The sequence below is a fragment of the Danio rerio genome, chromosome 18 (genome assembly GCF_052040795.2).
Source record: "Danio rerio strain M-AB ecotype USA chromosome 18, GRCz13ab, whole genome shotgun sequence".
NCBI lineage: Eukaryota > Metazoa > Chordata > Actinopteri > Cypriniformes > Danionidae > Danio > Danio rerio.
In genome coordinates this window covers 50067042-50085867 of record NC_141038.1, presented here as the reverse complement: position 1 = coordinate 50085867, position 18826 = coordinate 50067042, and the positions used below count along the sequence as shown (strand labels likewise).

The 18826-nt window shown below is 39.2% G+C and overlaps 1 protein-coding gene and 1 long non-coding RNA gene across 2 annotated transcripts in view; one reads left to right on the top strand and one right to left on the bottom strand.

Moving 5' to 3' along the window:
• Positions 1-2252: 2252 nt before the first annotated feature.
• Positions 2253-7297, bottom strand: LOC141378684 (uncharacterized). Its single transcript, XR_015515418.1, has 4 exons — positions 6664-7297; positions 2845-2938; positions 2652-2728; positions 2253-2507 (listed from the first exon to the last, which is right to left on the bottom strand). It is a non-coding gene; the product is annotated as an uncharacterized LOC141378684 (long non-coding RNA).
• Positions 6739-18826, top strand: part of dner (delta/notch-like EGF repeat containing) — a 63262-nt gene continuing 51174 nt past the window's right edge. Inside the window, exon 1 of the mRNA NM_001282486.2 lies at positions 6739-7101. Coding sequence (NP_001269415.2) covers positions 6838-7101 — 264 coding nt within the window. The 5' untranslated portion in view covers positions 6739-6837. The remainder of the gene's footprint in view (positions 7102-18826) is intronic.

Genomic DNA, 18826 nt, shown 5'->3' with positions numbered 1-18826 from the left:
AGCTTTCTACCTCTCTATTGGTTGTTATGTGCCATTTCCATTTTTTATCATGGAAGAATTTCGAATAATGGTTGTTTTGGGTAAAATACTTCAATATATGTCTCTGAATGAAGATTATTCATGGTGTCCTGCCATCTGTGGCCAGAAGGAAGCGCCATTGTCCTGTTTTTCCTTTTTTGTATTTACACATAAAGCACAGAAAGTAGAAAAGACACGTTTCTGCCCCTCAAGTAGCTCCAAGCCGTTATCATTTACTTTATTACGTTAAAAACAAACAGATAGTTTGAAGAATGTTTGAAACCTGTAACCATCAACATCCGTAGTATTTGTTTTTTCTTCTATGGAATTTGAGGGTTACATGTTTTTAACATTCTTCAAAATATCTTTCTCTGCAGAAGAAAGAAACTCAAATAGGTCAAGGGGTGCGTAAATGAGCGAATTTTGATTTTCAGGTGAACTATCCCCCAAAAAAGTGGACAATAAATAAACATTCAACATGATTTATTCTTTCACAAGTTGTTCCAAACCTGACACACTTTCAGGCAATGTTTTAGATCATGTTGGTTATTTAGTAATCACTAACCATAGACAAAAACAGCATGGAGACATTTCCTAAAATATCTATTCTCTGGTTAAACCTTTTAATAAGTCCATAAAGAAAGTGCTAATAAGCAAATGTTAGTAAATACAGGCCTACTATGAGTTCTAAGATGGTCATTCATTCATTTTCATTCAGCTTAGTCTCTATTTTAGAGGTCGCCACAGCGGAACGAACCGCCAACTGTTCTGCCATACTTTTTACACAGCGGATGTCCTTCTAGCTGCAACCCAGTTCAGGGAAACACCCATGCACACTCATTCACACACATACGCTACGGCAAATTTAGTTTACCCAATTCACCTATTGTCCATGTGTTTGGACTGTGGGGGAAACCCGGAGGAAACCCACGGCAACATGGGGAGAACATGCAAACTCCATGCAGACATGCCAACTGAGCCAACCAGCGCTCGAATCAGCGACCTTCTTGCTGTGAGACGACAGTGTTAACCACTGAGCCACCGTGCAGTCTCTGCTACATTCGTCAAGATTCATTTGAGTTATTTTGGCTTGAGATCTGAGATCAGCTCACCATCTAAATCAAAGTGTGCAGTTATCACTGTAATGAAAGAAGTCTGAAAATAACACCTTGTTCTGAAAGTGATTGGAATCCTAATAAGCGGTACAGAGACACGACCCAGCACACTGGGTTCTTATTTCCATGGCAACAGCAACTGTCCTTGGAGTTCAGGTTTATGGGTAGTGAAGTATTTACTATAGATCTGCAATTCTCAGCTCTCCTCTACACTCTCTGTTGATGTGAAGGTTGCAAGAAGGTCTCTAGTTTGAGTCCCGGCTGTGCCAGTCGGCATTTCTGTGTGGAGTTTGCATGTTCTTGCTGTGTTATTGTGGGTTTCCTCCTGGTGCTCCGGTTTCCCCCACAGTACAAACACATGCGCTATAGATGAGTTGGATGAACTAAATTATCTGTAGTGTGTGGGTGTTTCCCAGTGTTGGGTTGCGGCTGAAAGGGCATCCGCAGCGTAAAACAAATGCTGGCGGTTCATTCCATTGTGGCGACCCCTTATTAATAAAGGGACTAAACCAAAAACAAAACAAATTAATGAAATTGGCTGTTGTGTGTGTGTGTGTGTTTGTGTGTGTATGGATGTTTCCCAGTACTGTGTTGCAGCTGGAAGGATATCCGCTGTGTAAATTATATGCTGAAATAGTTGGCGGTTCATTCCGCTGTGGCGACCCCTGATGAAAAAAGGGACTAAGCCGAAAAGAAAATGAATGAATGAAATTGGCTATAGTGTATGTGTGTGTGATTGAGTGTGTATGGGTGTTTCCCAGTACTGGATTGCAGCTGGAAGGGCATCCGCTGTGCAAAATTATATGCTAAAATAGCTGGCGGTTCATTCCGCTGTGGCGACCCTTGATGAAAAAAGGGACTAAGCCGAAAAGAAAATAAATGAATGAAATTGGCCGTATTGTATGTGTGTGTGAATGAGTGTGTATGGGTGTTTCCCAGTACTGGGCTGCAGCTGGAAGGACATCCGCTGTGTAAATTATATGCTGAAATAGCTGGCGGTTCATTCCGCTGTGGCGACCCCTCATGAAAAAAGGGACTAAGCCAAAAAGAAAATGAATGAATGAAATTGGCCATAGTGTATGTGTGTGTAAATGAGTGTGTATGGGTGTTTCCCAGTACTGGGTTGCAGCTGGAAGGGCATGCGCTGTCTAAATTATATGCTGGAATTGTTGGTGGTTCATTCCACTGCGACGACCCCTGATGAAAAAAAGGACAATGCTAAAAAGAAAATGAATGAATGAAATTGGCCATAGTGTATGTGTGTGTGAATGAGTTTGTATGGGTGTTTCCCAGTACTGAGCTGCAGCTGGAAGGGTATCATCTGTGTAAATCACATGTTGGAATAGTTGGCGGTTCATTCCGCTGTGGCGACCCCTGATGAAAAAGCCAAAGGAAAATTAATGAATGAATGGTGACCTGAACCTCCTGTGTCCTACTTCCCTCCACCATGGATGAGATCTGCAGCTGACAGTATAATGTCCTGTAGTCTTCATTGTTATACCTTATTTATGTACTTACTTGTGCTGTCAAGCTGTTTTAACCACTCCATCACGCTGGCAGTCAATCGGTATAGCTCTATAGAAGCATTTAAATCCCTATGGGAAAAAAATAAATGGAAGAATGAGCTCAAGAAGCAGGCAGGCACTAATACAGTCAGTCAATATCAAGGCGTCGGTTTATTTTGTGATGGCGAACGTGGTGCAGCTCCAACCGTGTGTCTCCAGCTTCAGCATAACGACCGTCAGTGTGGTTGCCATGGTTACCAGCAGGAGGAGCAGCAGAAGAGGAGAGGCTCATGAGGGCGTCTGGAAGCAAAACACAAGTCCACATCGTTTTGGAGGAACTGAAATGTTCACTCCAATGGGCTTTATATACAGATGAAGTCAGAATTATAAGCCCTCCTGAATTATTACCCCCCTGTATAGTCATTCATTCATTCATTTTCTTTTCGGCTTAGTTCCTTTATCAATCTGGGGTCGCCACAGCGGAATGAACCACCAATTATTCCAAAATATGTTAACCACAGTGGATGCCCTTCCAGCTGCAACCCATCTCTGGGAAACATCCATACACTCTCATTCACACTCAATACACTACGGACAATTTAGCCTACCCAATTCACCCAAACCACATATGTTTGGACTGTGGGGTAAACCGGAGCACCCGGCGAAAACCCATGCTAAGGCGTGGAGAACATGCAAACTCCACACAAAAACGCCAACTGACCCAGCCAAGGCTCGAACCACCGACCTTGCTGTGAGGCGACAGGACTACCTACTGCGCCACCACGTCACCCTTCCCCCTGTATATTTTTTCCCTAATTGTTGTTTAACGGAGAGAAGATTTTCAACGCATTTCTAAACATAATAATTTTAATAACTCATCTCTCTGATTTATTTTATCTTTGCCATGATGACAGTACATAATAAGTTTAACTTCGACTTTAGGTGAAAAATCGAATGTGTTGTAGACGTCCAATGGATTAATAGGTACTGAAAAAGTCCAGATAAGGGGGGGTTGATCTCCAGAATAGGGAAGTCCCAGAGTAAAATGAGAAAATATGATACACCAGTGTTTTGGAATATGAAAACACTGCCATTTCATCTGTTTTTATATTATTTGTTTTCATTTTATTTACACTTGTCTATTTTATTCCTGTTTACGTAAAGCACTGACTGCACGGTGGCGCAGTGGGTATCACAACCTAGCTGTGCGACCTTTTTGCTGTCAGACGTCTGTGCTAACCACTGAGCCATTGAGGTCAGTTGGCATTTTTGTTAGCATGGTCTTCCCATGTTGGTGTGGGTTTCCTCTGAGTGCTCCGGTTTCCCCCAGTCTAAACACATGCGCTGTAGGGGAATTGAATAAGCTAAATTGGCCATGGTGTATGAGTGTGAATGTGAGAGTGTATGGGTGTTTCCCAGTACTGGGTTGCAGCTGGAAGGGCATCCGCTGTGTAAAACATATAAGTTGGTAGTTCATTACGCTGTGGCGACCCCTAATGAATAAAGGGACTAAGCCAAAGGAAAATGAATGAATGAATGAATGAATGTATACTTAAAGGAATTTGAATCACACTGTTGCTAGTTTACTTGGTATTTGGCAGGAAGCATATTTACTGTAACAGAGAGTCACCGGATATATGAGAGACTCCCCTTTTTTTTTTTTTTTTTTTTTGTCATGTACTCATGTTAGTTTCACTGGCAACTTTTGATCTAAAATTCATGCATTTTATTCAGTGTTAACTAATTTCCACATTGCATTTAAAGGATTATACCCTTCATTTTTGTTTAAATGTAAGTTATTTACATATTCTTCAAGCACATTTCAGGACACTTCTATTTAGAAAACCTGGTCCCTGTATATAAGGAATGTGAGAAATTGAAAGGTCAGTCACTCAGAATGCAGATAAACTTCATGCCTCCAAGCATAATTTGTAATATTAACAATGTACCCTTGAAGGGATAGTTCACCCAACAATTAAAATTTACTCACTTTTTTCTCAACTGTTTTATTTTCTCCAAACCTTCACAAGTTTCTTTATTCTGATGAACACGAAGTGAAGTTTCTTAAACTAATTTCGAGACTAGCACGTGATAGGATTGACTACAGCTGATCCCTATCACCAATCACTAACTAGCCAATCGGATCACTCTAAATACAATATAAATATCCAGCATAAACTTCATTCCTTATCTTCGTTTTGGAACCCCATCCCCACCCCCCCTCCATCCATCCCTTCTCCCTCCTCCTCAATTCTAAGTTCGGGCGACACGATGGCTCAGTGGCTAACACTGTTGCCCCACAGCAAGGAGGTCATTGGTTCAAACAGACACTCTCTGTGTGGAGTTTGCATGCTTCCTCCCACACTCAAAAAACCATGCAGCAAAAGTTAAAGTCACAAGCACCTACTACAAACGAGCGCAGTAAGCGGTCTATTCTTAGGAAGTTATCTAGAACTACCTGATCTCATATCCCTCCTAATGCTTTTTGACCAGGCGGGAGCCTTGGGCTCATCTATCTCCGAGCTCAGGGTTCTCTCCCGGGACAGCATGCCAAACTTGCTTAGATAGTCAAGCATTATCTAAGTGTAAACTCTTGAAAGAAGATATTTTGAAGCAAGCTAAAGGTCCCACTTTATATTAAGTGTCCTTATAACTAATATGTACTTACATAGGAATTAATAGTTTGTTACTTATTGTGTAAATACATGTATTTACTGTGTACTTATGCTTGATTAAATACATGTATGTAATTACATCTGTAATTAACTTTTGTAATTAGATTTGTAAATACACTGTTGACCATCCCTTACACCTTAACCTACCCTTAAACCTACCCATGCCACCAAGCCTGTCCATAACCCAACCTCTATCCAAACTCAAAAGCACCAACAAGTGTTCTCAAATACATTATAAACACAGTAAGTACATTGTATTTATTTATTTATTTTTTCGATGTAAGTACATATTAGTTAGGGACACTTAATAAAAAGTGGGACCAAGCTAAAAACCAGTAACCATCGACTTCCATAGTAGGTAAAATAAATACTATGCAAGTGAATGGTTACAGGTTTTCAGTATTTTTCTGAATATTTTTTTGTGTTCATCAGAAGAAAGAAACTTATAAAGGATTGGAAAATGTTCAGAGTGAATAAACGACTGAATTTTATTTTGGACGTACTATCCTTTTGATGTAATATAGCGATAGTTGACCCAAAAAAATGAAAATTTACTCACTATGTCCTCAAACCGTTTCCAAACCTTTACGAGTTTCTTTATTCCGTTGAACATTCATTCATTCATTCATTTTCTTGTCGGCTAAGTCCCTTTATTAATCCGGGGTCGCCACAGTGGAATGAACCGCCAATTAATCCAACAAATGTTAAACACAGTGGATACCCTTCCAGCTGCAACCCATCTCTGGGAAACATCCATACACACTCATTCACACTCATACTCTACAGACAATTTAGTCTACCCAATTCACCTGTACCACATGTCTTTGGACTGTGGGGGAAACCGGAGCACCCTTAGGAAACCCACGCGAAGGCAGGGAGAACATGCAAACTCCACACAGAAACGCCAACTGAGCCGAGGTTCGAACCAGCGACCTACTTGCTGTGAGGCGACAGCACTACCTACTGCGCCACTGCCTCGACTCCGTTGAATATAAAAGAAGATATTTTGAAGAAAGCTGAAAACCGGTAACCATTGACTTCAATAGTATGAAAAACAAATACCATGGAGGTCCATGGTTACAGGTTTTCAGCATTTTTCGAAATATCTTCTTTTGTGTTTGACAGAAGAAAGAAACTCATAAAGGTCACAAGTGAGTAAGTGATAACCAAATTTAAATTTTTGGGTGAAATATTCCTTTAATGTACTGAAATGCACCTAATGATTGTGCATGCTGTCAATGAAGGTGTCTGACTGTTCTTGCACAGCTTCATGTACACTGACACAGCAGAAACCCTCTGAAACAGACTGGGCAAGAGGCGGAGCGTGTGTGTGTGTGTGTGTATCGTCACCTGCCGTCACTGTGAACGAGTTCCTCCCCTTTGCTCCCCTCTCTCTCTCCCTCCTCAAACACACTCAGACCTTCCAGTTTCCACAAGCGAGCGCCTGTAATCCACTGATCTCGTCTCTCCACCAGCAAACACACAGAGGTACATTAGACCGATCTGTCACCCGTCAGCATCCTCATGCAGCTCTTCATCCTTCCTCTCCTCCTCCTTCTCCTCGGGGAGATGGACGGACTCTTTGGGACCCCTCTGACGTCCAGCCCGGGCCCCGGCGAGGACCCAAGCACTGCGCCGGACCCCTGCGAGGGCCGACCGTGCCTGAACGGAGGCGTCTGCAGCCGGCTGGGAGAGATGGAGGACAGTCAGAGCACGCAGATGCAGACTCTGGAGCCGTGGGCTTATATTTGTGTCTGCAGCCGGGGCTTCACAGGGCAGAACTGTGAGGTAAGATCGCCACGCACTTGATGCACTGGACGCCTTTCAGATATTTTCAGCATCATTTGGTGTGAATAAGCAGTTATAACAGTGCGCCTGCAGGAGCTTGTGTGCTGTCGGTGCTTGTGAAGGAGAGTTTTGTTGCTGTGGCAACAGGAGAGGAGTGTGTGCGCGTGTGTGTGTGTGTGTGTATGTGTGTGTGTGTGTGTGTGTGTGTGTTTGTGCGTCTCTCTCTCTCAATTCAATTCAATAATTGCAAAGGCATTTTTAAAGTTTACATTAAAAGAACATTTTTACATACGCTCACTGGCCACTTTATTAGGTACACCTGTCCAACTTCTTTTTAACGCAAATCTCTAATTAGCCAATCACATGGCAACAACTCAATGCATTTAGCCATATAGACATGATCAAGACGATCTGCTGCAGTTCAAACAGAGCATCATAATGGGAAAGAAAGGTGATTTAAGTGACTTTGAAGTGGCATGGTTATTGGTGGCAGATGGGCTGGTCTGAGTATTTCAGAAACTGCTGATCTACTGGGATTTTCATGCACAACCATTTCTAGGGTTAACAGAGAATAGTACGAAAAAGAGAAAATATCTAGTGGATGGCAGTTCTGTGGGCGCACATGCCTTGTTGATGGCAGAGCTCAGAGGAGAATGGCCAGACTGGTTCCAGCTGATAGAAAGGCAACAGTAACTCAAATAAGCACTCGTTACAGCAGAGGTCTGCAGAAGAGCATCTCTGAACACACAACACGTCCAACCTTGAGGCAGATGGGCTACAGCAGCTGAAACCACACCTGGTGCCACTCCTGTCAGCGAAGAACAGGAAACTGAGGCTACAATTCACACAGTCTCACCAAAACTGGACAATAGAAGACTGGAAAAATGTTGCCTGCGCTGATAAGTCTCCATTTCTGTTACGACATTCGGATGGTCGGGTCAGAATTTGCCTTGTATCAATGGTTCAGGCTGGTGGTGGTGGTGTAATGGTGTGGGGATATTTTCTGGCACACTTTGGGTCCATTAGTACCAATTGAGCATCGTGTCAACGTCACAGCCTACCTGAGTATTGTTGCTGACCATGTCTCTCCCTTTATGACCACAGTGTCTCCATCTTCTGATGGCTACTTCCAGCAGGAGAACGCTCCACGAATCATCTCAGACTGGTTTCTTTTACTTGACAATGAGTTCACTGTACTCAAATGGCCTCCACAGTCACCAGATCTCAATCCAAAAGAGCACCTTTGGGATGTAGTGAAACGGGAGATTCGCATATCTGCAGCAACTGTGTGATGCTATCATGTCAATATGGACCAAAATCTCTCAAGGAATAATTCCAGTACCTTGTTAAATCTATGCCACGAAGGCAGTTCTGAAGACAAAGAGGGGTCCAACCCAGTATTAGTAAGGTGTACCTAATAAAGTGGCCACATCCCCCCCTTATTTCTATGTATGTTGGTTGGTTTTTATATCCCATTGGGGACCTAAATGCACAACAACTCATGGAGTCTTGTGTCAGAACACCTAAAAACGATTCATTGAATTTACAATTTTTTTTAAGGTAAGTGTATATTTATATGGGTTGAATTTAAACAATTAAATTAAGTTGAACATTACTACATTTAATTTGTTCGTTTAAATTCAGCCCATATAAATGGTTTGCAACCACTTACCTGAAAAGATATGTAGCAAATCCATTTAATCATTTTTTTTCTGTGAATGGACACCTAACTTGAGGTCTTTAAGATAAAACAGTAAATTGTAAATAATTATTCATTGATTCATTCGTTTTCTCTTCGGTTTAGTCACTTTATTAATCTGGCATTGCCACAGTGGAATGAACCACCGACTGTTCCAGCATATGTTTTACGCAGCGTATGCTCTTCCAGCTGCAACCCATCTCTGGGGAACATCCATACACACTCATTTACACACAAGGGACAATTTAGCCTAACCAATTTACCTGTACCGCATGTGTTTGGACTGTGGGGAAAACCGGAGCACCTGGAGAAAATCCACGCGAAGGTGGGGAGAACATGCAAACTCCACACATAAACGCCAACTCACCCAGCCGAGACTCGAATCAGCTACCTTTTTGCTTTGAGGCGACAGCACTACCTACTGTGCCACCGCCTCGCCCAAACATAATTAAGTATTGTAAAAATTGATTTGTTTTGGGACAACATGAATGAATTGAGTAGAACCCTGCATCATTTTTTACAGTGTAATGTTAAGGTAAAGAGATAGAAAATATAAAAAAAAATAACAAAAAAATATCCTTTTATCTATGGAGAGTGCAGGTGTTTTCATGTGTTTATATTCTAGTGGAGACTAAAATGCACCAAGTTTTACCAAGTAGGACATGCTCCTCCTGGATGAACATCTATGTTGGTCCTGAAACAACATTGCAATCAGCCAATCAAAATTAAGTGATACGTTTACAGTTTATGTTAAGTTTAGGTGGTTAGGTTAGGGTTTTTGCACTTTATACATGATTGTTATCCAACTATTATTCCCCCTTGGTTTTGGGAATAATTTACAGTCATTTGTTATATGGGTAGAGAATAGGTATGGGTGACATTTTTTAACCAAAATGAGGTTCTAGGATCAACATTGATGTTATTCCAGGCTTGCATTGTACTTGGCAGAATCATGACGTGCGGGGTCACCATAGGTAAACAAGTTTATAATCACGAATGTCTTGCAGTTAGATTCAGTCTGCTGTGTATTTTCTACACTAAGGCAGCAAAATCATTTTCAGTCCGTCACCTTTTTGAGTCATGGAGGAAATATGCAGCACTGACCTCCTTACATGTATTTTGTTTTATAACAAACCTCTATGGGATGCTGAGTCTTTCTGTGAAGGGTGATGCAAGCTTTATTTGAACCTCTAGTCAAGTGCATTGTGGTGTGATAATGGTACGACCTGGATCAGTAAGAAATGTAAATATATATATATATATATATATATATATATATATATATATATATATATATATATATATATATATATATATATACTCTGCTAAAAATCACGTGCCTGATGTTTTGTTTTTCAGTACAATTAAATGTTAAATCAATATCACTTATTATTTTTACAACACACATTTCAGAGACTATAAACATATTTTAAGTACTATTTTAACCTGCTTAATGTCTTTTTTTAGTCAAATTAAATAGAAAATAAATTCTAATAATTTTTACAAAAAATTCTGAGACTATACACATATTAATTTAGCAAAATACACTGTTAAAATCACTTTAATGTGGTTGTAGTAAAATTAAATAAAAAAAATAATTTTAATAATAAATATTACTAAATAGATGTATGCGTGCGTGTGTGTGTGCGCGCGCGCGTGTGTGTGTGTGTACGTGTGTGTGTGTGTGTGTGTGTGTGTGTGTGTGTGTGTGTGTGTGTGTGTGTTCAGGGACTCTAAAGGTATTTTAAGTACTTCTATTAGTAATACACTGTTAAAATCATGTGCTTAATGTTTTTTTTGTAAAATTACATAGAAAATAAACACTAATAATAATTTATAGACTGTAGACAGATTTTAATTATTTATTTGAGCAAAAATAGACAGTCAAAAATCACTTGCTTAATGTTTTGTCTTTTAGTAAAATAATTATATATATATATATATATATATATATATATATATATATATATATATATATATATATATATATATATATATATATTACAAAACGATTCTGAGACAATAAGGATATTTTAATATTGTTTTAGCAAAGGTACAAAGTTAAAATCACCTGCTTAATGTTTTGTTTTTCAGTAAAATTAAATTAAAATAGATCCTTTTATTTATAAAAAATTTGTACAAAGAAAAAAACATTCAGAGACTATAAACAGTGTTTGTGTTATTTTAGCAAAAATACACTTAAAATCATTTGCTTAATGTTTTTTTTAGTAAAATTTTATTTTAAAGATTGTAATATTTAATTTTACAAAAAATCAGAGACTAAACATATTTGCAAATACTATTTTAGCAATACTACACTGTTAAAATCACTTGCTTAATGTTTTTTTAGTAAAGTTAAATAAGAAAATAACCACTAATAATATTTTAAACTTGAGACTAAAATTGAGACTACAAACATTAGGGAGCAAAATACACTAATAAAAATCATTTACTTATTATTTTGTCTTCCAGTAGTTTCATTTAAAAAAATCCTAATAATACATTTCACTGAAAAATTAAGACTATAAACGTATTTTTAAGTATTATTTGAGCAAAAATACACTGATAAAGATCACTTGCTTAATGTTTTTTTTAACGAAAATTAAATTAAAAATAAACACTAATAAAAATTTACAAAACAAATTTAAAGAATATAAGCCTGTATTTCAGTATGTTCTAGCTAGAATATACTGTTAAAATTACTTGATTCTGACTGATTTGTATAGTCTTTGTTTTCCTATTATAATCCTATTCAATAAGATATAGAATATAAAGTCAAGTTTTAAAAAAGTAATAAAAATAATATAAATGATGATTTTAAACATAATTATTTTTATATTATGCAATGCATTTATTTTTTGAATGTTAGTTGAATACTAAATTAAACAATACAAACCGAATTTAATAAATAAAAAAGAAAAATCTAAATATAGTTGTAAAATATTTTAGAAAGACTAAAGAGTAGGATTTTATTTGCAGGTATTAGCATTAGGATTTGTTTTTTATTGGCTGTAGATGCACATCAGACAGAGTTAATACACTAATGGGTACCAAGCCAGCACAGCTACACACAATTACGGCCTCTGACCTGAATAACCAAAGCAATTTAGAGAATCCAGAACAGAGATCCGTCTCATATTGCGTTGTGTAATCACAAAACAACAGTTGGCACTTATGAAGTTATCAAATCGTGTGTTTGTTTGCATCACAGTCTTATTTAAGTCTGGAGTCGCATTTTCTCCTACAGTGTCCTTTCCTCAACCTTAGTTGCGTCGGAGCTAATACAGTGACATCATACTGCTCATGAATATGGATGCTGCTGCGTGATTGGCTTGCGGCACTCGCAAGGTCAACTGTTATTGGTCGAAGCGGCATGAAGTCATTGCGATGTCACTCAGTGTTCCATTGACAGACAGGAGTGATACAGTCTAGAAGGGATACAGCTGTGGATACTCACATCAGTATAGCATCATTTATGTGACCCTGTACAACAATAATTCACATTTTTACATTACATTGAGGGTTGGAGTGGGGGTAGATGTTAGTAAAATACAATTTAGTGGGTAATTTAATAAATAATATAAAATATACCCTGTGTAATTACTGTTTTAAGATTACTGTGAGGGTTGGGTGTAAGCTTGAGGTAGGGGTAGGCATTAATAAAATACAATGTAATGGTTAATTTATTAAATTACTAAATATAAAACTGTATATTTAGTTACTCTGTATAATCCATTACTTAGGGTGGGCCTTAATAAAATACAATTAATGAGTAATTTGATAAATAATTAACTTCTGGCCGCAGCTGTATCCCTTCTAGCAACAACCAGTCAAGACTGGTGTTCTTCAGTCATCCTGTAAAGAGACAGCCACTTCCTTAAAGGGACAGTCCACCTAAAAAAATGAAAGTTTACTTACAATTTACTCAAACATTTGTGAGTTTCGTTCATCCGTTGATCACAAATGAAGATATTTTGAAGAAAGCCAAAAAATGGTAACGCCTCATTCACACGGGGCTTCAGCGTCAAAGCTTGACAGAGGGTGTGTCTGAAGTTGGGGCTGAAATTAGTCAGCAATAGGCCACTGTCTGAGCTGGTGTATTTGCATACAGCGATCTGATTAAGTTGAGCAAGTCTCAACTTTTGCAGCGAGCAACGTCTCTGAAGTGGCGCTGACCGATCCACAATGCAGTTCAGCAACACCTGACGTCACCCATTCAAAGTCAATGGGAAGCGTTGAAGCTGACGCCCCGTGTGATTGTAACCATTGACTTCCATGGTGTTTGTTTTATCATCTATGGCTGTCATTGGTGCAAATGCATAATTTTTTTCTTCAAAATATCTTCTTGAAATAAGGCATTGACCTTTTTCTTCACGTACTTCACTCAGGGGCAGCCATTAGAATCTTTTTGGCTTGAGACTTCCGCTCTCATTCACTTCCATTGATTTTTAGATGTTAAAAACAGCTTTTAAATACAAATATATATTTTTAAGTGTATTCTTCTTCTATTCTTCTATTCTTTTTATGTTTAGTCATGAACAGACTTGTTTGTAGAATAAGTAGTTTGACCATTTTCCTAGTCATTTCTCCCATAGGCTTCAGGCATATGGCTGTAGTGTTCTGGTCTGGACTCTAGAGGGCACTTTGTTATATGCTGTTGTCGTTAATTACTTCAGTCCCCATAATTCTTTGATGCTGTGATTTATAAATTATATTCAGGTGTTTGCACTTGTGTTCCTATATAAGCCTTTCGCTTTGGTTTTTGTGAGTACTGTTGGTTCTTTGCTTTGTTTCTAGTGTGTTTTTCTAGTTTTGTGTCTTGTTTGTTTGCTAATCATTCTTGTCTTGTGGAGTTTTTTTTTTTTGTTGTCTGAAAATCACTTGGACTGAGATGAAATAAAGCTGCATTTGAGTCTTAACCACAGTATCTAGCCTCGTATTGTGACAGAATGTTTTTTTTTATATGTTCAATCCACTTAAAGGTGCAGTAGGTGATCTGCCAAAATGCTAACCGCTTAGCATATTATCTTTGGACGGCGGGGAGGGACTGTGATTCAAAGCGACGCCTCCTGAAATCGCGAACGCGTGCACCGCGTCACAACAGCAGACAGACAACCCACTAGTTCATGTCATTCACCAGTTAGTTAGTGTTTGGCTGGCGGTATGCAGGTATTACATTTATTACTAAGCCATACTTACATGCTATTTCAGAGCGAATATTCAGAGTAGCTGGTAAACTTCAGCTCAATAAAGCAGGCTAGTTGGAATAGCGCTATTTACTGATGTTTTGTCGTTAAACTGAATAAAAATCTACATTATTGATGCTGTCAAAAGTCCCTTTTAAAACTGAAAATAGTCTTTCACCGAGAGAATTCAGTGGCTGAACAACACGTCTGTGCATGTTTGCGTGTGTTTCCGGGTGCTCCGGTTTCCCCCACAAGTCCAATGACGTGGTACATTTGAATTGGGTATGCTAAAATTGATCGTAGTGTTTGAGTATGGGTGCGAATGAGTGTGTATGCATGCTTCCCAGTAATAGTTTGCGGCTGGCATCCGCTGCGTAAAACATATGCTGGATAAGTTGGCGGTTCCGCTGTGGTGACCCCTGATTAATAAAGGGACTAGGCTGAAAAGAAAATGAATGAAGGAATGAACATAAAACAATTAAGTTGTCCACAAAACACCTTAATAATCGTGTCGTTTCAGCTCAGCTTAGTTTAAACAGACAACAAACGTCATTTATTGGCTTTTGTTAACAATGAGAGAGAGCGAGACAAATGAGCGGATATATTAAGTTGCCCTTGAGGATGGGGCTGTACCTCAGTCTCAGGTGAAGCACAGACTGACGCAGAGTGATTGTGTATGAGTCACCTGTCCTTCATCGGGACTCCTGTTAAAAGCTAGGTCAGTTTCTGAGGGAGAAAGAAGCATTTCTGCTTGTACATATATATATACACAACAGTAGGTGGATGCGTATTTAGAAAACGGAAGATCTGATTGCTGCCATATCTCGTAGGATGCTTATTTTAAGGGTCGTCGTGTTTCTCTTCTTCTCCTCTTTGGTCTTTTTTGGGCTTTGATTCTAGCTTGTTAAGCAGCAACGGGGAATTCATTAATATTAAAAAGACAGAGCTCGACTGACCATTGTCTCTGGCCAGCTTTCATCTTTAAAAATTGTGCATTTGAATATAGGAGATCTGTAAGCAGTGTGTTGAGCTGTAAGAGCGTGAGCCTCATTAATGAAGGGATCTGGGCATGGATAAGCTAGTAAAATGGGAATTTATGGGGTAAACGAAAAGACAGATTTTTTTTGCAGGATGTTTAATGCTCTGTGAGCTATACAGAGAGGGAGAACAGTAAACCTAGAGAGCACTATATACCGTTGAAGTCAAGATTATTAGCCCTCCTGTGAAATCTTTATTCTTTTTCAAACTAATTAATGAAATTTTACAGTATTTCCGATAATATTTTTTTGTTCTGGAGAAAGTCTTATCTATTTAATTCTGGCTGGATTACAATCAGTTTTTTTTTTTAAATAACTTCATTTTTAAAACTATTTTAAAGTTAATATTATTAGCCCCCTTAAGCTATATTTTTTATTGTTTATAAAACAGATCATCAGTATATAATGACTAATTGCCCTAACTTGCCTAATTAACCTAATTAAGCCTTTATATGTCAATTTAAGCAGAATATTAGTATCCTGACAAATATCTGGTCAGATAATATGTACTGTCATCATAGCAACCCAATTTCATTCTGGACATATACCCCTATATACATTTCTGAAGAGTGCCAAATATGTTCCAAGAGCCACCTTTTTTTGCATTTTTGTTTTTGCGAACCCACTAGAGACCGCTGTGTACGCATTTTCACATCTCAAATTTCTCTCACGAGTGCCATTTGCACCTGTTCTTCTTGCATTAATCCACCAGAGGCCGCTGTAACCTGACTGACTGACCGATTGACCAGCGCTGACCCACTTCCCTAAACCCAACCTATAGTGTTTTCAAAAGCACAGATTGACCAGCGCTGACCCACTTCCCTAAACCCAACCGATAGTGTTTTCTAAAGCACCGATTGACCCACCCACCCACTTGCCTTAACCCAACCGATAGTGTTTTTAAAAGCACCGATTGACTAGCGCTGACCCACTTCCCTAAACCCAACCGATAGTGTTTTCTAAAGCACCGATTGACCCACCCACCCACTTGCCTTAACCCAACCGATAGTGTTTTTAAAAGCACCTATTGACTAGCGCTGACCCACTTCCCTAAACCCAACCAATAGTGTTTTCAAAAGCACCAATTGACCCGCTCACCCACTTCCCTAAACCCGACCGATAGTGTTTTCAAAAGCACAGATTGGCCCACCCACCCACTTGCCCAAACCCAACCGATAGTGTTTTCAAAAGCACGGATTGTCCAGTGCTGACCCACTTCCCTAAACCCGACCGATAGTGTTTTCAAAACCACCGATTGACCCGCCCACTCACTTGCCTAAACCCAACCGATAGTGTTTTCAAAAGCAATCCAGAAAGAGAAAAACCCTCTGATTCTTACCACTTTTTATTTCACCACATTCTCACCGTTATTTACTTGTTTATTTAATTACCTGCCTCTTACCTGCTTTCTAGAGCTATTTTTTCCTGAACCTCGTCATTGCAGTCATTTCCATTCCACGTCTCAAGTCCACAGACATACGTGGTGAGCCACTAGACAAACTGGTAACAGCAGAAAAGCCGTCCATATGGAGGTAAGCGGTCAGCTGGTAAGTGCAAAAACAAACTGCATGATACCACACCGTAGCGTTCATTTTAAAGATGAAGTGCAGGCAAACGTACCTCTAGCTACATAATTTGCAATCTCCAGAATCAAAAACAAATTTAAATAATATTAATGAATCAGGGCTAATAATGCTGACCTCATTTCTGTGGATCAGAACATTTATTTACAGTTGAAGTGTAACGAGTGATCCATTAAACCCCCAGAGAAAACAATCCCACTTCTTCTTTACATATAGCGGTGATGAGTTGAATCTCATTTAGTTTGACCTTTAATATAAGCAAACATGAATCCCGTGTGGCTGTAAACTGTGTGTTTTTTTTCTGATGCAACTCCGGGTGTTTGTGTTTCTCTATTAACGCTGTCCTCTGTCTTCAGGCTGGTTAGTATTCATTCAGGCCGTCCTCTGATCTTCAGTCACTACATTTACATTTCATACCTGGCCTTTGATGATATTCACACTGTGGAAATGGCAGGAATATATATAAATTATGTGTCTCAAAGAAAGCTGGAAAAGTCATTAATTTCCAGTCCTCGTGTTTGAATGGTGAGGAATGAACTGTCACACGTTCTCTCATCTTCACTATTAATAGATGGCAGTGTTTTATCAAGCTGAAGGCAAGAGTGTGTGTGTGTGTTAGAAACATTTTGTTCTTTCGGGGCTTTTTTCTGAACACACACACACACACACACACACACACACATGCATTTACTTTTAAAGGTGGATTTCCAAGCATGTTGTCCAGATCAACAACAATGGTACAAATATGTAATTGGGTGTGCAGACGAATGTGTTTGTGTGTGTGTGTGTGCGTGTTTTTGTGACATATCAGGACACTAATCTTTATGAATCCCCCCTTCCACCCCTACTTCTCCTCCTTTCCTAGATGGGTGGCACAGTGGCCCAGTGGTTAGCACTGTTGCCACACAGCAAGAACATCACTGGTTCTAGTCCTTACAATCAACTTAAGTTAGTTGACTAATCCAAATCGGCACCATAGACATGCTCCTAGTAAGTACTTATCTCTTAAGAGCAATCACAATCTGTTCATTAGCTACTACAGCAGGGGAGTTCTCGAGTTCTACCTGAGCTCAAACTCCCCTCTCCCCTTGCAAATGGGGGGGAGCCCCAGGCTCGAGGATCTTATGAACTCAGGGCTCTCTACCGGGACAGCATGCCAAACAAGCTTTATAATCAATCATCAGCTAAGTGTGAACTCTTGAAAAGCTTATAAATCACACAGAATGAGGTTTTTTTTTTTTCAGAACGTGAAACTGTACACAGTATCCTAAGAGGGTTGGGTTTAGGGGTAGGGTGTGGTTAGGGGCATAGAAAATACTGTTTGTACAGTATAAAAACTATGGAAACCCATATGAAGTAATGTCCCCACATTTCACAAAAACAAACGTGTGTTACCTCATCATGACCTCACTAAAGATATTTACGCTAATTTGAAAACACTAAATCTGTGCCGCAACAATAAACTGGATTGGCACTTTAGCTCCATCCTGATATTCATTTCATTTTCATTCATTCATTCATTTTCTTTTCGGCTTAGTCCCTTTATTAATCTGGGGTCGCCACAGTGGAATGGACCGCTAACTTATCCAGCACGTTTTACGCAGCGGATGACCTTCCAGCTGCAACCCTTCACTGGGAAACATCCATACACACTCATTCACACTCATACACTATGGACAATTTTGCCTACCCAATTCACCTGTACCACATGTCTTTGGACTGTGGAGGAAACCAGATCATAAAAATGTGCAAGATACTTCTTACTCGTTTAAAAAAAAATACTCGAATTAAACTTTCAATTTCAGTTGGATTTTTGTTTAATTAAGGAAGATGAGCTTGATCTATTCAGGCTTAGAGCGGTGTGTTTTTCCTCAAGACTGAAGAGCTCTTTCAGCATGATTTAGTGGAAATCTGACCTTTAGAAATGAGGAGGTCTTTGCCGAGAGCTGTTGAGTAGCTAACCTTTGGGTTTCTGAGAGGCAGACAGAAATACTGCCGGTAATCGCAGTAAAAGGAAATGAAGCATTGTCTCTACGGGATAAACACAGGCTCCAGAGGTGGAAGTGTTGGGTTGAAGGGAAAGAAATGTCAATGTGGGCTCTTCTAAAAAAGGGATGAGCTAAATATGAATATTAGGATCAATAATGATGATTATTCCTTTGGTTATGGACGTTTATTCACTTGTGTATTCTTATAGAGCTTCACAGCTACAAATTAAGA